The sequence below is a fragment of the Xyrauchen texanus genome, chromosome 43, assembly GCF_025860055.1.
Source record: "Xyrauchen texanus isolate HMW12.3.18 chromosome 43, RBS_HiC_50CHRs, whole genome shotgun sequence".
Lineage (NCBI taxonomy): Eukaryota > Metazoa > Chordata > Actinopteri > Cypriniformes > Catostomidae > Xyrauchen > Xyrauchen texanus.
Window position 1 is genome coordinate 1,659,675 of NC_068318.1, and position 15,865 is coordinate 1,675,539.

A 15,865-nucleotide genomic window follows, 5' to 3' on the forward strand; every position below is an offset into this window, starting at 1 on the left:
TTCTTAAGACTTTTCTAAATTTGGCTAATTCGTATGATATGATATGAACTTGTACGACCTTCACTGTAGCCAATACGTGACAATTACTTGCTTCTGTCACTAGTGGCGTAGATTCCAGTGGGGATGGGTTGTCTCTTTGGTCCAGTTTTCAGTTACATTCTGCTAAACGTTTTGTTTATTTTTGTTTTCATTCCTTGAACAATTTTAGTTCCTGCAGTCACCATTCACTTTAATTGTTTTTCAATACGATGAAAGGGAATTATGTCTCAGTTTTGGGGACTATCCTTTTAACTGTCTGTTTTCAAAAAATGTATCGCATTATTTTGGATGTCCTTAGGGAAAGGTCATCATTGAGCTATGTCATAATAGTAATGTCTCAATCTGGGTTCAACCACAGAAAATCCAGGTCTTTCATCTGCCCTGTAAAGAAAGTACATTGAACAGTTGATCATTTTCCAAGGCAATAAACCAACAAACATTTTATAGCACATTACTTCACAGCTCTCTGGAATATATGATTGTTATTGGTTGAGTAAAGTATTATGACACTGTCACAACTGTCTGACAAAATGTATTTCTAACCATTTATTGCATGCCTCTTATATCACTCTGTGCTTTCACTCTGTTAATAAATAATAGATAACATAAAATAATTTCAACTCAAATCAGACTTTCATTCCCATGCATTTGTTTATTTGGTAAGTCACCATTTAATAAGAGGTATAATGTACAGTCAGACATTCCTTATCACAAATAAAACCCTTTCAAGGGGTTACATAATCTTCCACTTTGCATCAGGGGGGTTTACTGTGCCATTATAGCTGACTTACATTACTGCTTAATAAATAAATGCTGCTGCTACTGTAAATTTAAGACAGACATTTTTTAATCATTTATATTTTTTAACTGAAGGTGCTTTATGAATATAAAATAGTGCCTGTTTACTTACTTGTACGTCCAGCATTTCTTCATGAGATCGTACATCTCCATTGGACAGTTGGGTGGGGGGGCCATCCTATCTCCACTCTCAATCATCTGAATCACATCATTTCCCTTCATACCCTTAACAAACAAACCATTACGTCAGACAATATCATTTCGATTTGGAATAAACATGAGCAATATTATGAACATACAGTATCAACATGCATATTATCAATATTTTTAAGAAACTGAAAAACAAGAATTGAGCCTGATTTTCAATGTTATTTATTTATTTATATTATTTTGATATTAGTTTGTTCATAATTTATGAATTTACAGCTTGAAAATGTTTACACATTTGAGTGACCCTGAAACACCTATTCTTTCCAGTTGGTCAACCCCCACCACATCGCAGCCCACGGCAAAGCCACACACACACACACACACACATGCTTCTCATGCTTGAGCCGGTGTTCAGCCAGGGAAACTGAGAAACAATCTCAATTACGAGTTCGACAGGTTTTCCACTGACTTGCAAACCAAACGATGATCCAACAGACCACGTTACTACATAACCATGGTTGGGAGTGTTACTTTTGAAATGTATTCCACTACAGATTACAGAATACATGCTGGAAATAAAATTTGTAACATATTCCATTAGATTACTCAAGGTCAGTAATTTATTGTAAATACTCTGGATCACTTAAACACTGGTAGATCAATCAAATTGATCTTGTTTTAAGGATTTTTTTTTTAAATATTTTTACAGGAAAACGATACAAAAATTATCAAGAATACAATTTTGCCCTAATATCAAAGGTCTTACTAGATGCAACATGAATTTTCTTGATACAAAATATGATCGTGCCTGTTAACGTGCGTGTAAAATGGCTAGAAATAGCATTTTAGCTTAGTGTAAAGCTGATGATTTAAACAATGTTTATTTAAAATGTTCTGCTCCAAACTTACTTCTATGTTTGCTAGTATGAATGTAACAGATCATAAAAAAGTGTTTCACCACTGTTCAAATACACTTTGGATCACATAATTTATATGTAAAAATGTTTCCATCAGAAAAGGATTAAATATTAAATTAAACAAATGACAATAAAATGCAAAGTAATCTCTTCAGTAATCAAAATAAGTTTTTGAATGTAACTGTATTCTAATTACCTTTTTTTTTATTGTAACTGTAGTGGAATACAGTTACTTACATTTTGTATTTTAAATATGTAATCCCGTTAAATGTATTCCGTTACTCCCCAACCCTGTACATAAACTAACAAACACAGTGCATCAAGGTCTTTTGCGTACAACAAGGTTGGAGCTGTTTTTCAAGTCCAATACAGATGAATGAGAAACAAGCAAGTAAAAGATCACAATATATAATTGTTTTGAACCACAAAACAAATACTTAAACAAACAGAATAAAGAATACTTGTGCTTACATCCAAAGAAACCTTAGAAAAACGCCTGCATTAAACATATGAATAAATTCCAGCTACCAAGTTGGCACGTTCTATTTAGAAGTGATCATCCCAATGTCCTATCCCCTTCAAAGACAGTTACCATCCACTGTGAGAGGTTCAGAGGGCTGAAAGGTGATAAAGGTGATTCAGAACTCACTTTAAGTGCTTCTTATTGGAAATTCTGTTTGGAAAAACCCTACAGCAGAGATTGTGATCCCTTTGAAGTTCACTGTGTAGGCATCATCAGTGCAGGTGAGCACACAGTCATGTGCACTGAACAGATGTAGGGGGAGGGAGTGTTTTCATTCTAGAAATTATTTCATTGGACAAAGTTCTTCAGGCTCTTTGTGACGTTATGGTTTTGCCTGGGACATTTTAGAGAGACTGCAGATTTTAAATGATTATATGATCTGAAAACAGATTTGGTTAACATTTTGGTCATCTATATTCTCTACACTAGAATATAGATGACCTTAAAGCTAAGCTCAGAACCTCTTCTGAATATGATTAACGCCTCGCTATCCTTTGAGCATGTCCCAAGAAACTATAAGCTGGCCCTTGTTAGACCCCTGCTCAGAAAACTGCTGCTTGTTGTCTAAAATACTAGAAGGTAGTATCCTCCTAAATATGTTTTTACAGAGAAATGGTATATATGAAGAATTTCATTTAAGCCCCATTATAGTACAGAGACTGTACTTGAAAATCATGAAAAAAATATACAACCAGGATATATTAATTACAGGTTACATTTTTTACTATGGTGTGTTGCTACTTAATTTCCAATGTAAAATCTGGGTCCAAATCTGGAAGCAAAACCAGTTGAGAACCACTGAGATAAATGGTACAGAGAGGAGCAGTCAGGTGGCACTGTCTCGCACCTACAGTAAATGTTAATTATTAATAATCATAGGACATTACTTTAAAACTCACACAGCTGATGTTATTTTTCATTTAGTAGTCAATTTATCATGCAAACAAACATGCTTTAATTATATAACATGCTGTTTTTCATCATGTTTATAATTGGTTATAATTATAATTCTGTTAGCTTTCTTATTTTATTTATTTTCTAAGGGAAGACTTTTTACACATACTTCAATAAAAACAAATTTCAAGTTTCAATTATAAATATAGCTGCAAGCAGCAATTAACAGTGGTTTAAGGCCTTTATGCACATGTGTTAAAAGGTATTATGTTTTATTTAGCAAGCATGTAACCACCTAGATCATAGATGGAAAAGACCATTTACAGCCAATACTGGCAATTTACTATGGAATATGTATTTTGAGATATGCCAATGTTGTCGTAGACAGTTATGGCACCTTGGACAAAGACACTGCATGCCGATTTTCAACTAACTACCTTCTAGTTTCAACTAACTATCAGACTAACAGTTGCATAGTTACAGCCAATTTTATGTTTTTTGTTATTATAGTGCCACCATGTGGCAAAACTGCTCCAAAGATTGACCTCTTACATAAGCATGCCAAGTTTGGTGAAGATATCTAATTTCCTTCAAGAGTTCTAGCCATTTATGTGAAATTGGCTACCCTACTGCAGATGTTTTCGCATACCGTAGCTAGCTCGAGTGGAATGTTCAAACTTTTTTAATTACTTTTGATGTTGAGACACCATAGAATTGTTTAGCATTGGTTTGGTCCCGATTGGACGAAAAACCTAAAAGTAGGTTTTATGAAAAATCAAAGATGGCGGAACATTTTTATAGAAGGAAATTAAATTGTTTGGTTAATGTTTTGTTTGGCAAAAACATTCCAATGGTATAAAGCACTTGAGTCTAGACAAACGGTCTAGGAGGTTTGAACAGTTACATGTTTTTGACCGCGATGCTCCCCCTATTGACCGATTTGGCCGAGTCCGTGTTTGAGTAGCGAGCAATACTTCTACTATCTGACCAAGTTTCAAGTCTCTATGCCTCTCAGTTTGCTCTGTCCAATCAGATGTATGTAATAATAATAATAATAAGAAGAATAAATATAGCTGCAAGCAGCAATAAATGTGGTTCTAGCGGTCTTAGGCCTTTAAGCACATGTGTAAAGAGGTAGTATGTTTTGTTTAGCCCTCTCCGAGAACCATCGCCTTATAACCTGAGGGCTGAGTTGTCTGGAGCCAGGTGTTCCTGGTAGGGCAAAGTGGTCTCAGGTGAGGGGCCAGACTAAGAATAGTTCACAAAGACTCCATGTAAATAACGCCAAGATGAGGAGTTACAATGCTTGGAGGAAGCCCTGGACCTGGCCCAGACGGAGGGCCCGTCGACGAGTGCCTGGTGGACGGGCTTGCCACGGAGCCCGGCCGGGCACAGCCAGAAGAAGCGTCGTGACACCCCCCTACATCACCCCCCCACCACCCATTGGAGAAACCACAGGAGTCGGGTGCGCTGCCATATGGGTGGCAGTGAAGGCCGGGGGTCTCGACGGACCAGACCCGGGCAGCAAAGGCTAGCTCTGGGGACGTGGAACATCACCTCGCTGGGTTGGGAAGGACCCGGAACTGGTGAGGGAGTTGGAATGCTACCAGTTGCATCTGGTGTGGCTTACTTCGAGGCACTGTCTTGGCTCTGAATCCATACTCCTGGATAGGGGATGGACTCTATTCTTCTCTGGAGTTTCCCAGGGTGTGAGGCGATGGGTGGGTGTGGGGATACTCACGAGTACCCAGCTGAGCTCCACTACGTTGGAGTGTACCCTGGTGGATGAGTGGGTCGCCTCCCTACGCCTACGGGTTGTTTTCTGGGCATATGCACCAAACAGCAGTTCAGAGTATTTGGCCTTCTTGGAGACCCTGAATGGAGTCTTGAATAGGGCCCCAGTTGGGGACTCCATAGTGATGATGGGTGACTTCAACGCACACGTGGGAAATGACAGGGACATCCACCCGAGAGGATGGTTGTCCGAGTGGTTGTTTGGAACTACCCAAGTGAGTAGTGCGGGTGAACTAGGGACATTTGGAGGAGGCCCCAGATCTTCAACTCACACCTCCGGCGGAACTTTTCAGGCATCCCTGCGGAGGTTGGGGACACTGAACCGGAGTGGGTGATGTTCAAAGCTTAAATTGCCAAAGCCACAGTGGAGAGCTGTGGCCTCAAGGTCTTAGGTGCCTAAAGGGGCGGTAACCCTCGAACACTATGGTGGACACTGGTGGTCAGGGATGCCATCCGACTGAAGAAAGAGGCCTTCCGGGATATGTTGTCCCGGAGGTCTTCGGAGGCAGTTGCAAGGGACAGACAGGCCTGAAGGGCTGCAGCCTCTGCCAAGAGGGAGGCAAAGCAGAGGGTGTGGGAAAAGTTCGGAGAAGTCATGGTGAAGGACTTTCGGTCTGCACCAATGTGCTTCTGGAAAACCATCTGCCACCTTAGGTGGGGGAAATAGGGAACCATCCAAGCTGTATACAGCAAAGATGGGACACTGTTGACCTCAACCGAGGAGGTTATTGGGCGGAGGAAGAACACTTTGAAGAACACCTAAATCCCAACACGCCCTCTATGGTAGAGGCAGTGCCGGAGGCTGATGGGGGATCAGATTCAATTTCCCTGGGGGAGGTCACTGATGTAGTCAAACAACTCTGCAGTGGCAAAGGCCCGGGGATTGATGAGATCTGTTGTATTACAAATTCATTAAATGTTTAATTTAGGTTCCAATACATTAGTTTATAAACTGAGAAAGTTTAATAGATTGAATTTAGTATTTGAGGTATAGTCAGGGTTTCCAGCAGGAGATTTCTGCCTGTCCTGATCTCTCTATTGTAAGTTAAATTAGTCGGATTGCTGAGACCATCACCTTTTGTCTTTAAATGACTCTTGGAGCCCCTGACTCAGTCGTTAAATAGTCTGGCTGATTAGATTAGTTGCTGTGCATTAGAATCACACTGTTATGCTGATGAGATCAGGGCTGGGGAATTTCCTGTAACGAGGTGACTCCTGTACCTCATTTACATGCTTTGTTTCAGAGTGTCTCCACCTCTATGTATAATCAAGTCCCCTCACCCTTGAAAGGTATAAAAACTCTATCGTATTGAGCTATTGAGACAAGACTTGGATGACTACAGCGATGCAACAGCGACTTCTCAATAAAGAGTCAATTCTGCTTAAAAGATATCCCAGCATCTCCTGGTCTCTGCTTCGACAACAAAGAAAAAGTTTACAACAGTTTTGGTGCCATGACCCAGATAGCGATACTCACCTGAATCCAGATTGATTCAAGCTCAACAAAGAGCTCAACAAAGAATGCACTTTTCTGACTGAGTTCCAGATGGAATCTTGAAACTTCAAGCTCAACAAATATCTCAACAAAGAATGAACTTTTCTGACTGAGTTCCAGACGGAATCTTGAAACTTCAAGCTCAACAAAGATCTCAACAAAGAATGAACTTTTCTGACTGAGTTCCAGACGGAATCTTTCCGTACATCCAACGATTTGGTGAATGCCACTCTATCCAAAAGAACCTTTAAGACCAGTACAAATGTGTTATCCTCTGCGCCGTCAGAGAAGAGTTAACAGACAGCTGTAGGGTTTGGTTAACTAAGTTAATCCTCTAAAGTTTTCTGTTAGAGATGAAAGTTATCCTCTGCCCAGGCAGGGAAGATTAGCATTACGTGTTAATATTGGTTAATCCTCTGTTCACAGAGAAGGAGTAGCATTATGTGCTAGTTAATTTGTTTATCCTCTGTTCACAGAGAAAGTTAGCATTACATGCTAATATTTTGGTTTATCCTCTGTTCAGGCAGGGAAGATTAGCGTAAAGTGCTGGTAATTTGTGTTATCCTTTGCTCTGCCAAGGAAGGTTAACAATAGTTGATCTGTGTTAACAAGTGTACCCTCTGTTGATCAGAGAAGTTTTAGTGTTTTTGATTGTGTGGTAACAAAGAAACTCACAAAATGTTTAAAAAAAATGCTAGACTGATCCCCACAACTAAAAAAGATGGTCTTGCGACTCCTTTGTGGTCAGATAGCGAATTCAAATCACTGTTAGAAGTACAAATTAACCTAATAGTCACTGAGAAAATTAGACAAGAACTAACTCAGAAATATGAGATTCATCCAGACAAGACTTGGTCGGTAGATGAGTGTAAAAAGGTACTAGGAGCAAGTATTCGCAAGAACAATGTGAAAGGCATTATCTGCTGCCACAGAGAATTCGGTTTAGCACACAACAGTCTCAGCGTAACTCAGAGCTAGAGAAAGAGAACAAAGAGCTACATGTTAGAGTTTCCTCTTTGACCAAGAAATTAAACCACAACAAAGCCATAGAAAAAACTGATGTAGAAGAAGTTAGTCAGCCGGATAACATTTACCCTGATTTACAAGCATTCTTTGAAACAGATGTAGCTCTCCAATCAGTAACTGATGTGCCTGTAAATTCAGTCAATGTGTGTGGTGCTAGGAAAAGATCACAGGGAATTGAGGGAACTGAAAGTGTTTCTACCAACTCTTCTGTTGTCCAAATACAAACTGTCGCAAAAGCGCTTGGACCTAAAGATATAGAGAGACTATCCCAGAGCTTACCATCAGCGCGCACACAGTTCTCTGAATTTAGAAGAGCATTGATCAGCAAAATGCATCTATATGACATGTCGTTAACAGAAGTCACACAGTTAATGTCACAAATTTTAACTGAATCTGAATTCAACAGTTTTGAATCTGCAGTGACTTCTGAACTACAACATGCCAGTAGAAGCGATATGAGAGAAGGTGTTTTGAAAATCCTAAAGAATATCCTAGGACCCAAAATAGATTGGTCTAGAATTACTAGCTGTGTACAAAAGAAAGAAGAAACTGTGAGTGAATATACTGAGAGGTTTTGTCAGTCAGCCGTAACTTACAGTGGAATAGTGGATGATTCTGAAAGTGTGCTCGATGACAAAGGACCACTAATTCGTATCTGGTCAGATGGCCTTGTAGCCGAATACAAAAGAGCTTTGCTATTCCTAGATTTAACTTGGTCTAACAGAACTCTCAGAAGTAATTTAGACAGGTTGGCTGCATGGGAAAGAGATGCTGATGTTAAAGCCATAGTGAGAGTAGCAGCAGCAGCTACATTTAGCACAGCAAAACAAGAAAACCGGTGGTCTAAAAAAGAAGGCAAATGCCACTATTGTGGAAAATTAGGACATTGGGAGAAAGAGTGTAGGAAGAAGTTGCAAGATACAAAAAGAAATGCTATGCATAATTCTGCTCCTCCTCAGCCTGTTTACAACCCTGAAGCAGTTCCGCAAGTGTCCACTGAAACTTTAGGACAGCTCGTTCAGGCTCTTCTAAGAGCACAAAAAGACCAGGAAAAAAACGAATTGTTGGGGCTGTGAGTAGCTACCTTTCCCCTGTGATCCACCATAATGACAAAATAATTGTTGCGAAGGGTAGCATACAAGAGAAAGAGATTGATTTTTTGCTTGATACAGGTGCAGAAATTACAGTAATTCCTACAAAATTGGCTAAAGGAATGGTGTTAGGACAGACTGTAAATGTAAGATGCCTCACGCAGTGTCCGCACTAATGAATCAAGCAAAAGTCACTTCTGTCACTTTCTCTCGTTGGGGAAATTGGTTAACAACTCTCACAGCCCCGAACATTGTTTTACAGCGTGCACCAGTCACGAACCCATCCTCATGTATGATGTCTGCAATGACTGAAGTTTTGTTAGAGGATGAAGGAGAAATGACACACAATTGTGTTAAGTGGCACGGACCACATCAAATGATGTTGATTACAGCAGCTGCAGTATTGTGTTAGGGAAGGAAAACCTGGACTCATGTGTCACACTGTAAAGTTGTTCCCCCACCTACAGGGATAGGATAGGACACGGACCAGTGAGGAGCCCAGGGAAGAACCGAATGCACCATGCGTCGGGGGCCCACCCTGCGGTGAAGACTCCCTCATAGACCTCCCCCATCCACTAGTCCATCCTTACCTCACTGTTCTTTAGGTATCACAGGAATTGAGAAATAGGGAAAGAAGGGACAACAATAGCAGACTTGAAAAAGGATACAACCATAGTGTTTGAACAAATACTGCTCTACTGTTTTTTGTTTTCTTTCTTCCTCTGTGCAGGTACCACTTGATGGCTGTCCCGAGACCCATTGGCACCGACCTCCTCACCTGCGTATGAAGCCACAACCTTCCAGAAAACAACTAGACCCGCTGCCGAGCCAACTATCACAAAAGAAAAAAAAATACACAACACAGAGACTCACATACATGAACCTTCAGTCATCCATCAACATGATCAAGATTGTCGTACTAATAACCGTCCAACAAGACAATCTTGATCTTTCAGCAAAATTACACCAGATGACTGAAGAGAATTCTTCATGGTTCGGAAACTTGTTAGGTAAACCCTGGCTGTGGATCAAGGAAATAGCAATTCTGCTGTTGTTTCTTCTACTGGCGTACTATCTATGCATCTACAGTATCAAGTGTTTCATTCAACAAATGAATCACGCCCATTACGAAGAAATGACAGTTCCAAATAGAAAAGACTATTACCCGTAAGAACTTCACGGACCCTAATTGCATGTTTGTTTCGGTGTCAGCATGCAATTACATAAAATCAACACCGAGCATGCGCTATGTGCCTGTAACGATCACAGGTTACATGAATGAACTTTTAAGTGTTTAAATTTGTATTTTGTGAGAGTTATTAGAACTCTCAAAGAGGGGACTGTTGTATTACAAATTTATTAAATGTTTAATTTAGGTTCCAATACATTAGTTTATAAACTGAGAAAGTTTAATAGATTGAATTTAGTATTTGAGGTATAGTCAGGGTTTCCAGCAGGAGATTTCTGCCTGTCCTGATCTCTCTATTGTAAGTTAAATTAGTCGGATTGCTGAGACCATCACCTTTTGTCATGCTTTGTTTCAGAGTGTCTCCACCTCTATGTATAATCAAGTCCCCTCACCCTTGAAAGGTATAAAAAATCGTATTGAGCTATTGAGACAAGACTTGGATGACAACAGCGACTTCTCAATAAAGAGTAATTTCTGCTTAAAAGATATCCCAACGTCTCCTGGTCTCTGCTTCGACAACGAAGAAAAAGTTTACAACAGATCCGACCAGAAATGCTGAATGCTTTGGATGTGGAGGGGGTGTCATGGATGACATGCCTTTTCAACATTGTGTGGAAGTCTGGGACAGTGCCCAAGGAGCAGCAGAATGGGGTGGTGGTTCCCCTCTTCAAAAAGGGGGACCAGAGAGTCTGTGTCAATTACAGGGATATCACACTTATCAGCCTCCCTGGTAAAGTTTTCTCCAAGGTGCTGGAGAGAAGGGATCGGCCGATTGTCGCACCTCAGATTGAAGAGGAACAACGCAGGTTCCATCCTGGCCATGGAACGATGGACTAGATCTTTACTCTCGCAAGGATCCTGGAGGGGCCTGGGAGTATGCCCATCCGGTCTACATGTGTTTTTAGGATCTGGAGAAGATGTATGACTGGGTCCCCCAGGAGATTCTGTGGGAGGTGCTGCGGGAGTATGGGTGTGGGGGTCCCTTCTTAGGGCGATCCAATCCCTGTATGTCCAAAGCGAGAGCTGTGTCCGGGTCCTCGGCACGAAGTCGAGTTCGTTCCATGTGGGGGTTGGTCTCAGCCAGGGCTGCGCTTTGTCACCAATCCTGTTTGTGATATTCAGGGAGAGGATTTCGAGGCGTAGTCAGGGTGGGGAAGGTGTGCGGTTCGGTGGGTTGGGAATATCATCGCTGCTTTTTGCAGATGATGTGTTATTCATGTCATCATCGGTCCCTGACCTTCAGCTCTCACTGGATCGCTTGGCAGTCAAGTGTGAAGCGGTTGGGATGAGGATTAGCACCTCTAAATCTGAGGCCATGGTTCTCAGCAGGAAACCAATGAAGTGCGTACTCCAGGTAGGGAAGGAGGTATTGCCCCAAGTGAAGGAGTTCAAGTACCTTGGGGTCTTGTTCATGATTGAGGGGACAATGGAGCAGGAGGTTGGCCGGAGAATCGGGGCAGCGGGGGCGGTATTGTACTCACTCTATCGCACTGTTGTCACGAAAAGAGAGCTGAGCCGGAAGGTAAAGCTCTCGATCTACCGGTCAATTTTCGTTCCTAGCCTAACCTATGATCATGAAGGCTGGGTCATGACCGAAAGAACTAGGTCGCAAGTACAAGCGGCTGAAATGTGTTTGCTCGGAAGGGTGGTGGGCTTCTCCCTTAGAGATAGGGTGAGGAACTCTGAGTAAAGCCGCTGCTCCTTTACGTCAAAAGGAGACAGTTGAGGTGGTTTGGGCATCTGGTAAGGAGGTATTTCAGGCACGTCCAGCTAGGAGGAGGCCTCGGGGAAGACCCCGGACTAGGTGGAGCGATTGCATCGGCACACTGGCCTGGGAACGCCTCAGGGTCACCCAGTCAGAGCTGGTTAATGTGGCTCGGGATAGGGAATTTGGGGCCCCCCGCTGGAACTGCTGCCTCCGCGACCCAACTTCGGATAAGCGCTTGAAAATAGATGGATGGATGGATGGATTTTATTTAGCAAGCATTTAACCACCTAGATCATAGATGGAAAAGACAATGTACAGCTAATAAAGAAAATTTACTATGGAAATATAAGGTTTTTAAAGCTTTTTAACAGTTATAGCGCCACCTATATATCTCCATAAAAGTTTGTATGCTTCTTTAGAATTAAATGTTGCATGTGCTTAACTACCTTCATAAATGACCCTGTTAAAGCTATCCAAAGGGTAAAGTTCCAAATTGTTTTGATATCTTTTGACCTAGAAAGTCCAGATAATTGTACTGCATTAGTTTTATTGAGTTTGAGCTAAAAACCTAGTACTAGTTCACAAAAGTATGTTTTTTACATAATCGTGAATATTTAATGAACCATTTGATTGACAGCAGTGCTACTTGAGGCAAAGTTGTTCAAAATAAGGTGATTAACATATGAGATGCATATTGTGTCTATGTGTGAAAGTCAGCGTGATTACTGAGGCGTAAAACTTGTAGTTACAGACAATTTAATGTTTTTTTGTATTATAACGCCACCAAGTCAAGTCAAGTGTCAAGTCGTTTTCATTGTCGTTTCAACCATATACAGTTAGTACAGTACACAGCAAAACGAGACAATGTTCCTCCAGGACCATGGTGCTACATAAAAACAACAAAGGACCAACACAGGACCACATGAGCCTACACAACGAAATAAAATACCTATATATACCTATATAAAGTGCACCTGCAAACATGTGCAAAAAGTACGGGACAGTACAACAAATTTCTGACAATGAACAGGACAATAGACACAGTGCAGCGCCGACCAGTACACAGTAGTGCAAAAAAAAAAAATGTAAACATAACATACTATAACACTATGCACATAGCATTTATTTAGGTAGCAGACAGTTATAAAGTGACAGTAATTAAAGTGCAACTCAGGACGTGTGTGTGTGTGTCAAACCAGTCTCTGAGTATTGAGGAGTCTGATGGCTTGGGGGAAGAAGCTGTTACACAGTCTGGCCGTGAGGGCCCGAATGCTTCGGTACCTCTTGCCAGACGGCAGGAGGATAAAGAGTTTGTGTGAGGGGTGTGTGGGGTCATCCACAATGCTGGTTGCTTTGCGGATACAGTGTTTTTTGTAAATGTCTTTGATGGAGGGAAGAGAGACCCCAATGATCTTCTCAGCTGTCCTCACTATCCTATGCAGGGCTTTGCGGTCCGAAATGGTGCAAGTCCCAAACCAGGCAGTGATGCAGCTGCTCAGGATGCTCTCAATAGTCCCTTTATAGAATGTAGTGAGGATGGGGGGTGGGAGATGTGCTTTCCTCAGCCTTCGAAGAAAGTAGAAACGCTGCTGGGCTTTCTTGGTGATAGAGCTGGTGTTGAGGGACCAGGTGAGGTTCTCCACCAGGTGAACACCAAGGAATTTGGTGCTCTTGTCATCTCCAAAGATGAGCCGTCGATGTTCAGAGGAGTGTGTTCACCTTGTGCTCTCCTAAAGTCAACAACCATCTCTTTTGTTTTGTCGACATTCAGGGACAGGTTGTTGGCTCTACACCAGTCCGTCAGCCGCTGCACCGTCAGCCGCTGCACCTCCTCTCTGTATGCTGACTCGTCGTTCTTGCTGATGAGACCCACCAGTGGTAACACTGCGGCAACTTTTCTGGGCGACCAAAGATTGACCTCTTACATAAGTTTGGTGAAGATATCTAATTTCCTTCAAGAGTTATAGCCATTTACGTAAAATTGGCCACTCCTCTTTCCGATGGTTTCACATAACATAGCCATCTCAAGTCGAAAGTTTAAACTTTTTTTTTTATAACTTTTGATAATGAGACTCCATAGAATCGTTTGGCACTGGTTTGGTCCCGATCGGACGAAAAACCTAGGACAAGTTTGTAAGTTTTATGAAAAATCCAAGATGGCGGAATAGTTTGGTAGACATTAATGAAATCTGATATATACGTTTTGTTTGCTTTGAGCCAAGGAATCCAATGATATAAAGCACTTGAGTCTATGACAATCGGTCTAGGAGTTATGAGCAGTTACGTGTTTTTGATCGCTGTAGACCCTATTGACCGATTTGGCCGAGACAGTGTTTCTGAGTAGCGAGCAGTACTACTACCATCTGACCAAGTTTCAAGTCTCTAGGCCTTACGGTATGCTCTGCCCGATAATTTTTTTGGTGGAATAATAATAATAAATATAGCTGCTAGCAGCAATTAACGCGGTTCAAGCCTTTTAAAAACTTTCAAAGTATGTAAAAAACGAATGTATTTGTATATGTACTTTGTAAGTTGCTGAAATTGCGAACTGGTGTTAAATATGACTGAATATGAATATGACTTAAATATGTCTTGTGTTCAACAATCCTGAAACAGAATAATTGTTATGGTGGTCATTTTTTTACATTTTAACTGTTATAAAGCCACATAGCACTCAATCTCCAAAAAGGTTTTAGAAGTTTGAATATTTCTTTTAGGAATTATAGGCTTTTGGATACACTTGGTCAAACCCACATGATAAATGCAACTCATAAATAACTAAATAAATAATTCAAGTTCAACTTCTCTTTGATAATTATTGACCTAGGGAGTCCTAGATGTAGTTCACAATAGTAGGTAACATTGGATAATATACAATAATTTACACACCATTTATACATATGAAGATACATTTGGTGCAAATCAAATGAGCACCTGTGACAGTGTTATTTGTAGTTGTAGAGATTAGCCGCACATGTGTATCAGTACATTTTAAGTCACAGAGAAATTTATTTTAAGAGCTGCAAGCTTGTAGATTTTTTTTCTCTCCCACTTTCACGATCCTTTGTTGACTGCCCTCTTTCTCACTTGCCATCTGTCCAGGACTACACTTCCCATAATTCCCTGCCCTCATCCCTGCCAGCTTGATTGTTTTACATTTACATTTATGCATTTGGCAGACGCTTTTATCCAAAGCGACTTACAGTGCACTTATTACAGGGACAATCCCCCCGGAGCAACCTGGAGTTAAGTGCCTTGCTCAAGGGCCCAACAATGCCATCTTGGTGGTGCTGGGGCTTGAACCCCCAACCTTCTGGTCAGTAACCCTGAGCCTCAACCACTGAGCCACCACTACCATTATCCTTGTGTATCCTTGTATTTAAACCCCATTGTTTTATCATTCGGTGTCAGTTGTAAATGTAATGTATGTCCTTGACTGTGTTCCTGCCCGTGTCCTCCGTGGATGTTTCTCTTGTTTATATTTTGCTTTTCCCCTCTTGGATGTTTCATTTGTTCCCTGTGTTTTCAGTTACCCTGTTCATCTTTTGTTTTTCCATTAAAACTGCATGTAGATCCTCACTCCTCGTTCGTTACAGAACAACTGACCGATAATGGATCTAGCAGCTCGACTAACGGCGTACTTCGCAGAACTACGCCAGGCGGATTTGACAATTCGGGAGTTCTCCCATTGCTTCTCCACCGCAGCCATCCACTCCGGTCTTGATGACAATACCCTGAAGGATGTCTATCGGATCGGACTACCAACACACCTGTGGAGGGAGTTGCCGAAAACCGGAGACTATACATGGAAGGAGTATGTGGGGCTCATTTTGGAGACATTCGCCACAGCGGAACCACCTCTCTCAGTCCCGGGTTCGGCTTCTGAGCCAACGCCCACGCCTGCCACGGCCAACGAGTTAGAAATCTCGTGCGACCCAGAGCCAGCTTTGCCAGCCTCGTCCGTCCCAGAATCAGCGTGCTCAGCCTCGTCTGCCCGGAGGAGGAGGAGAAGAGGAAAGGCTTCTGCTCTCCAGTCTCTGCCTTCCATGGCTCCGTCCTCAGAACCTTCCATGGCTCCGCCTTCCACGTTCAGCGAACCAAAGCTCACGCATGCAATGGTCAGCAAACCAGAGCCTGTAGCTTCGACCGTCAGTGAGCCAGCGCCTGTAGCTTCGATCGTCAGTGAGCCAGCACCTGTAGCTTCGATCATCAGCGAGCCAGCGCCTGTAGCCTCGACCGTC

At 41.8% G+C, this 15,865-nt stretch overlaps 1 protein-coding gene across 1 annotated transcript in view; it reads right to left on the bottom strand.

Moving 5' to 3' along the window:
• Positions 1-295: 295 nt before the first annotated feature.
• LOC127635961 (tyrosine-protein kinase SYK-like) overlaps positions 296-15,865 on the bottom strand; it is a 100,218-nt gene continuing 84,648 nt past the window's right edge. Inside the window, exons 12-13 of the mRNA XM_052116279.1 lie at positions 950-1,062; positions 296-420 (exon numbers count right to left, since the gene is read on the bottom strand). Of these exons, the coding sequence (XP_051972239.1) occupies positions 348-420; positions 950-1,062 (186 nt within the window). The 3' untranslated portion in view covers positions 296-347. The remainder of the gene's footprint in view (positions 421-949; positions 1,063-15,865) is intronic.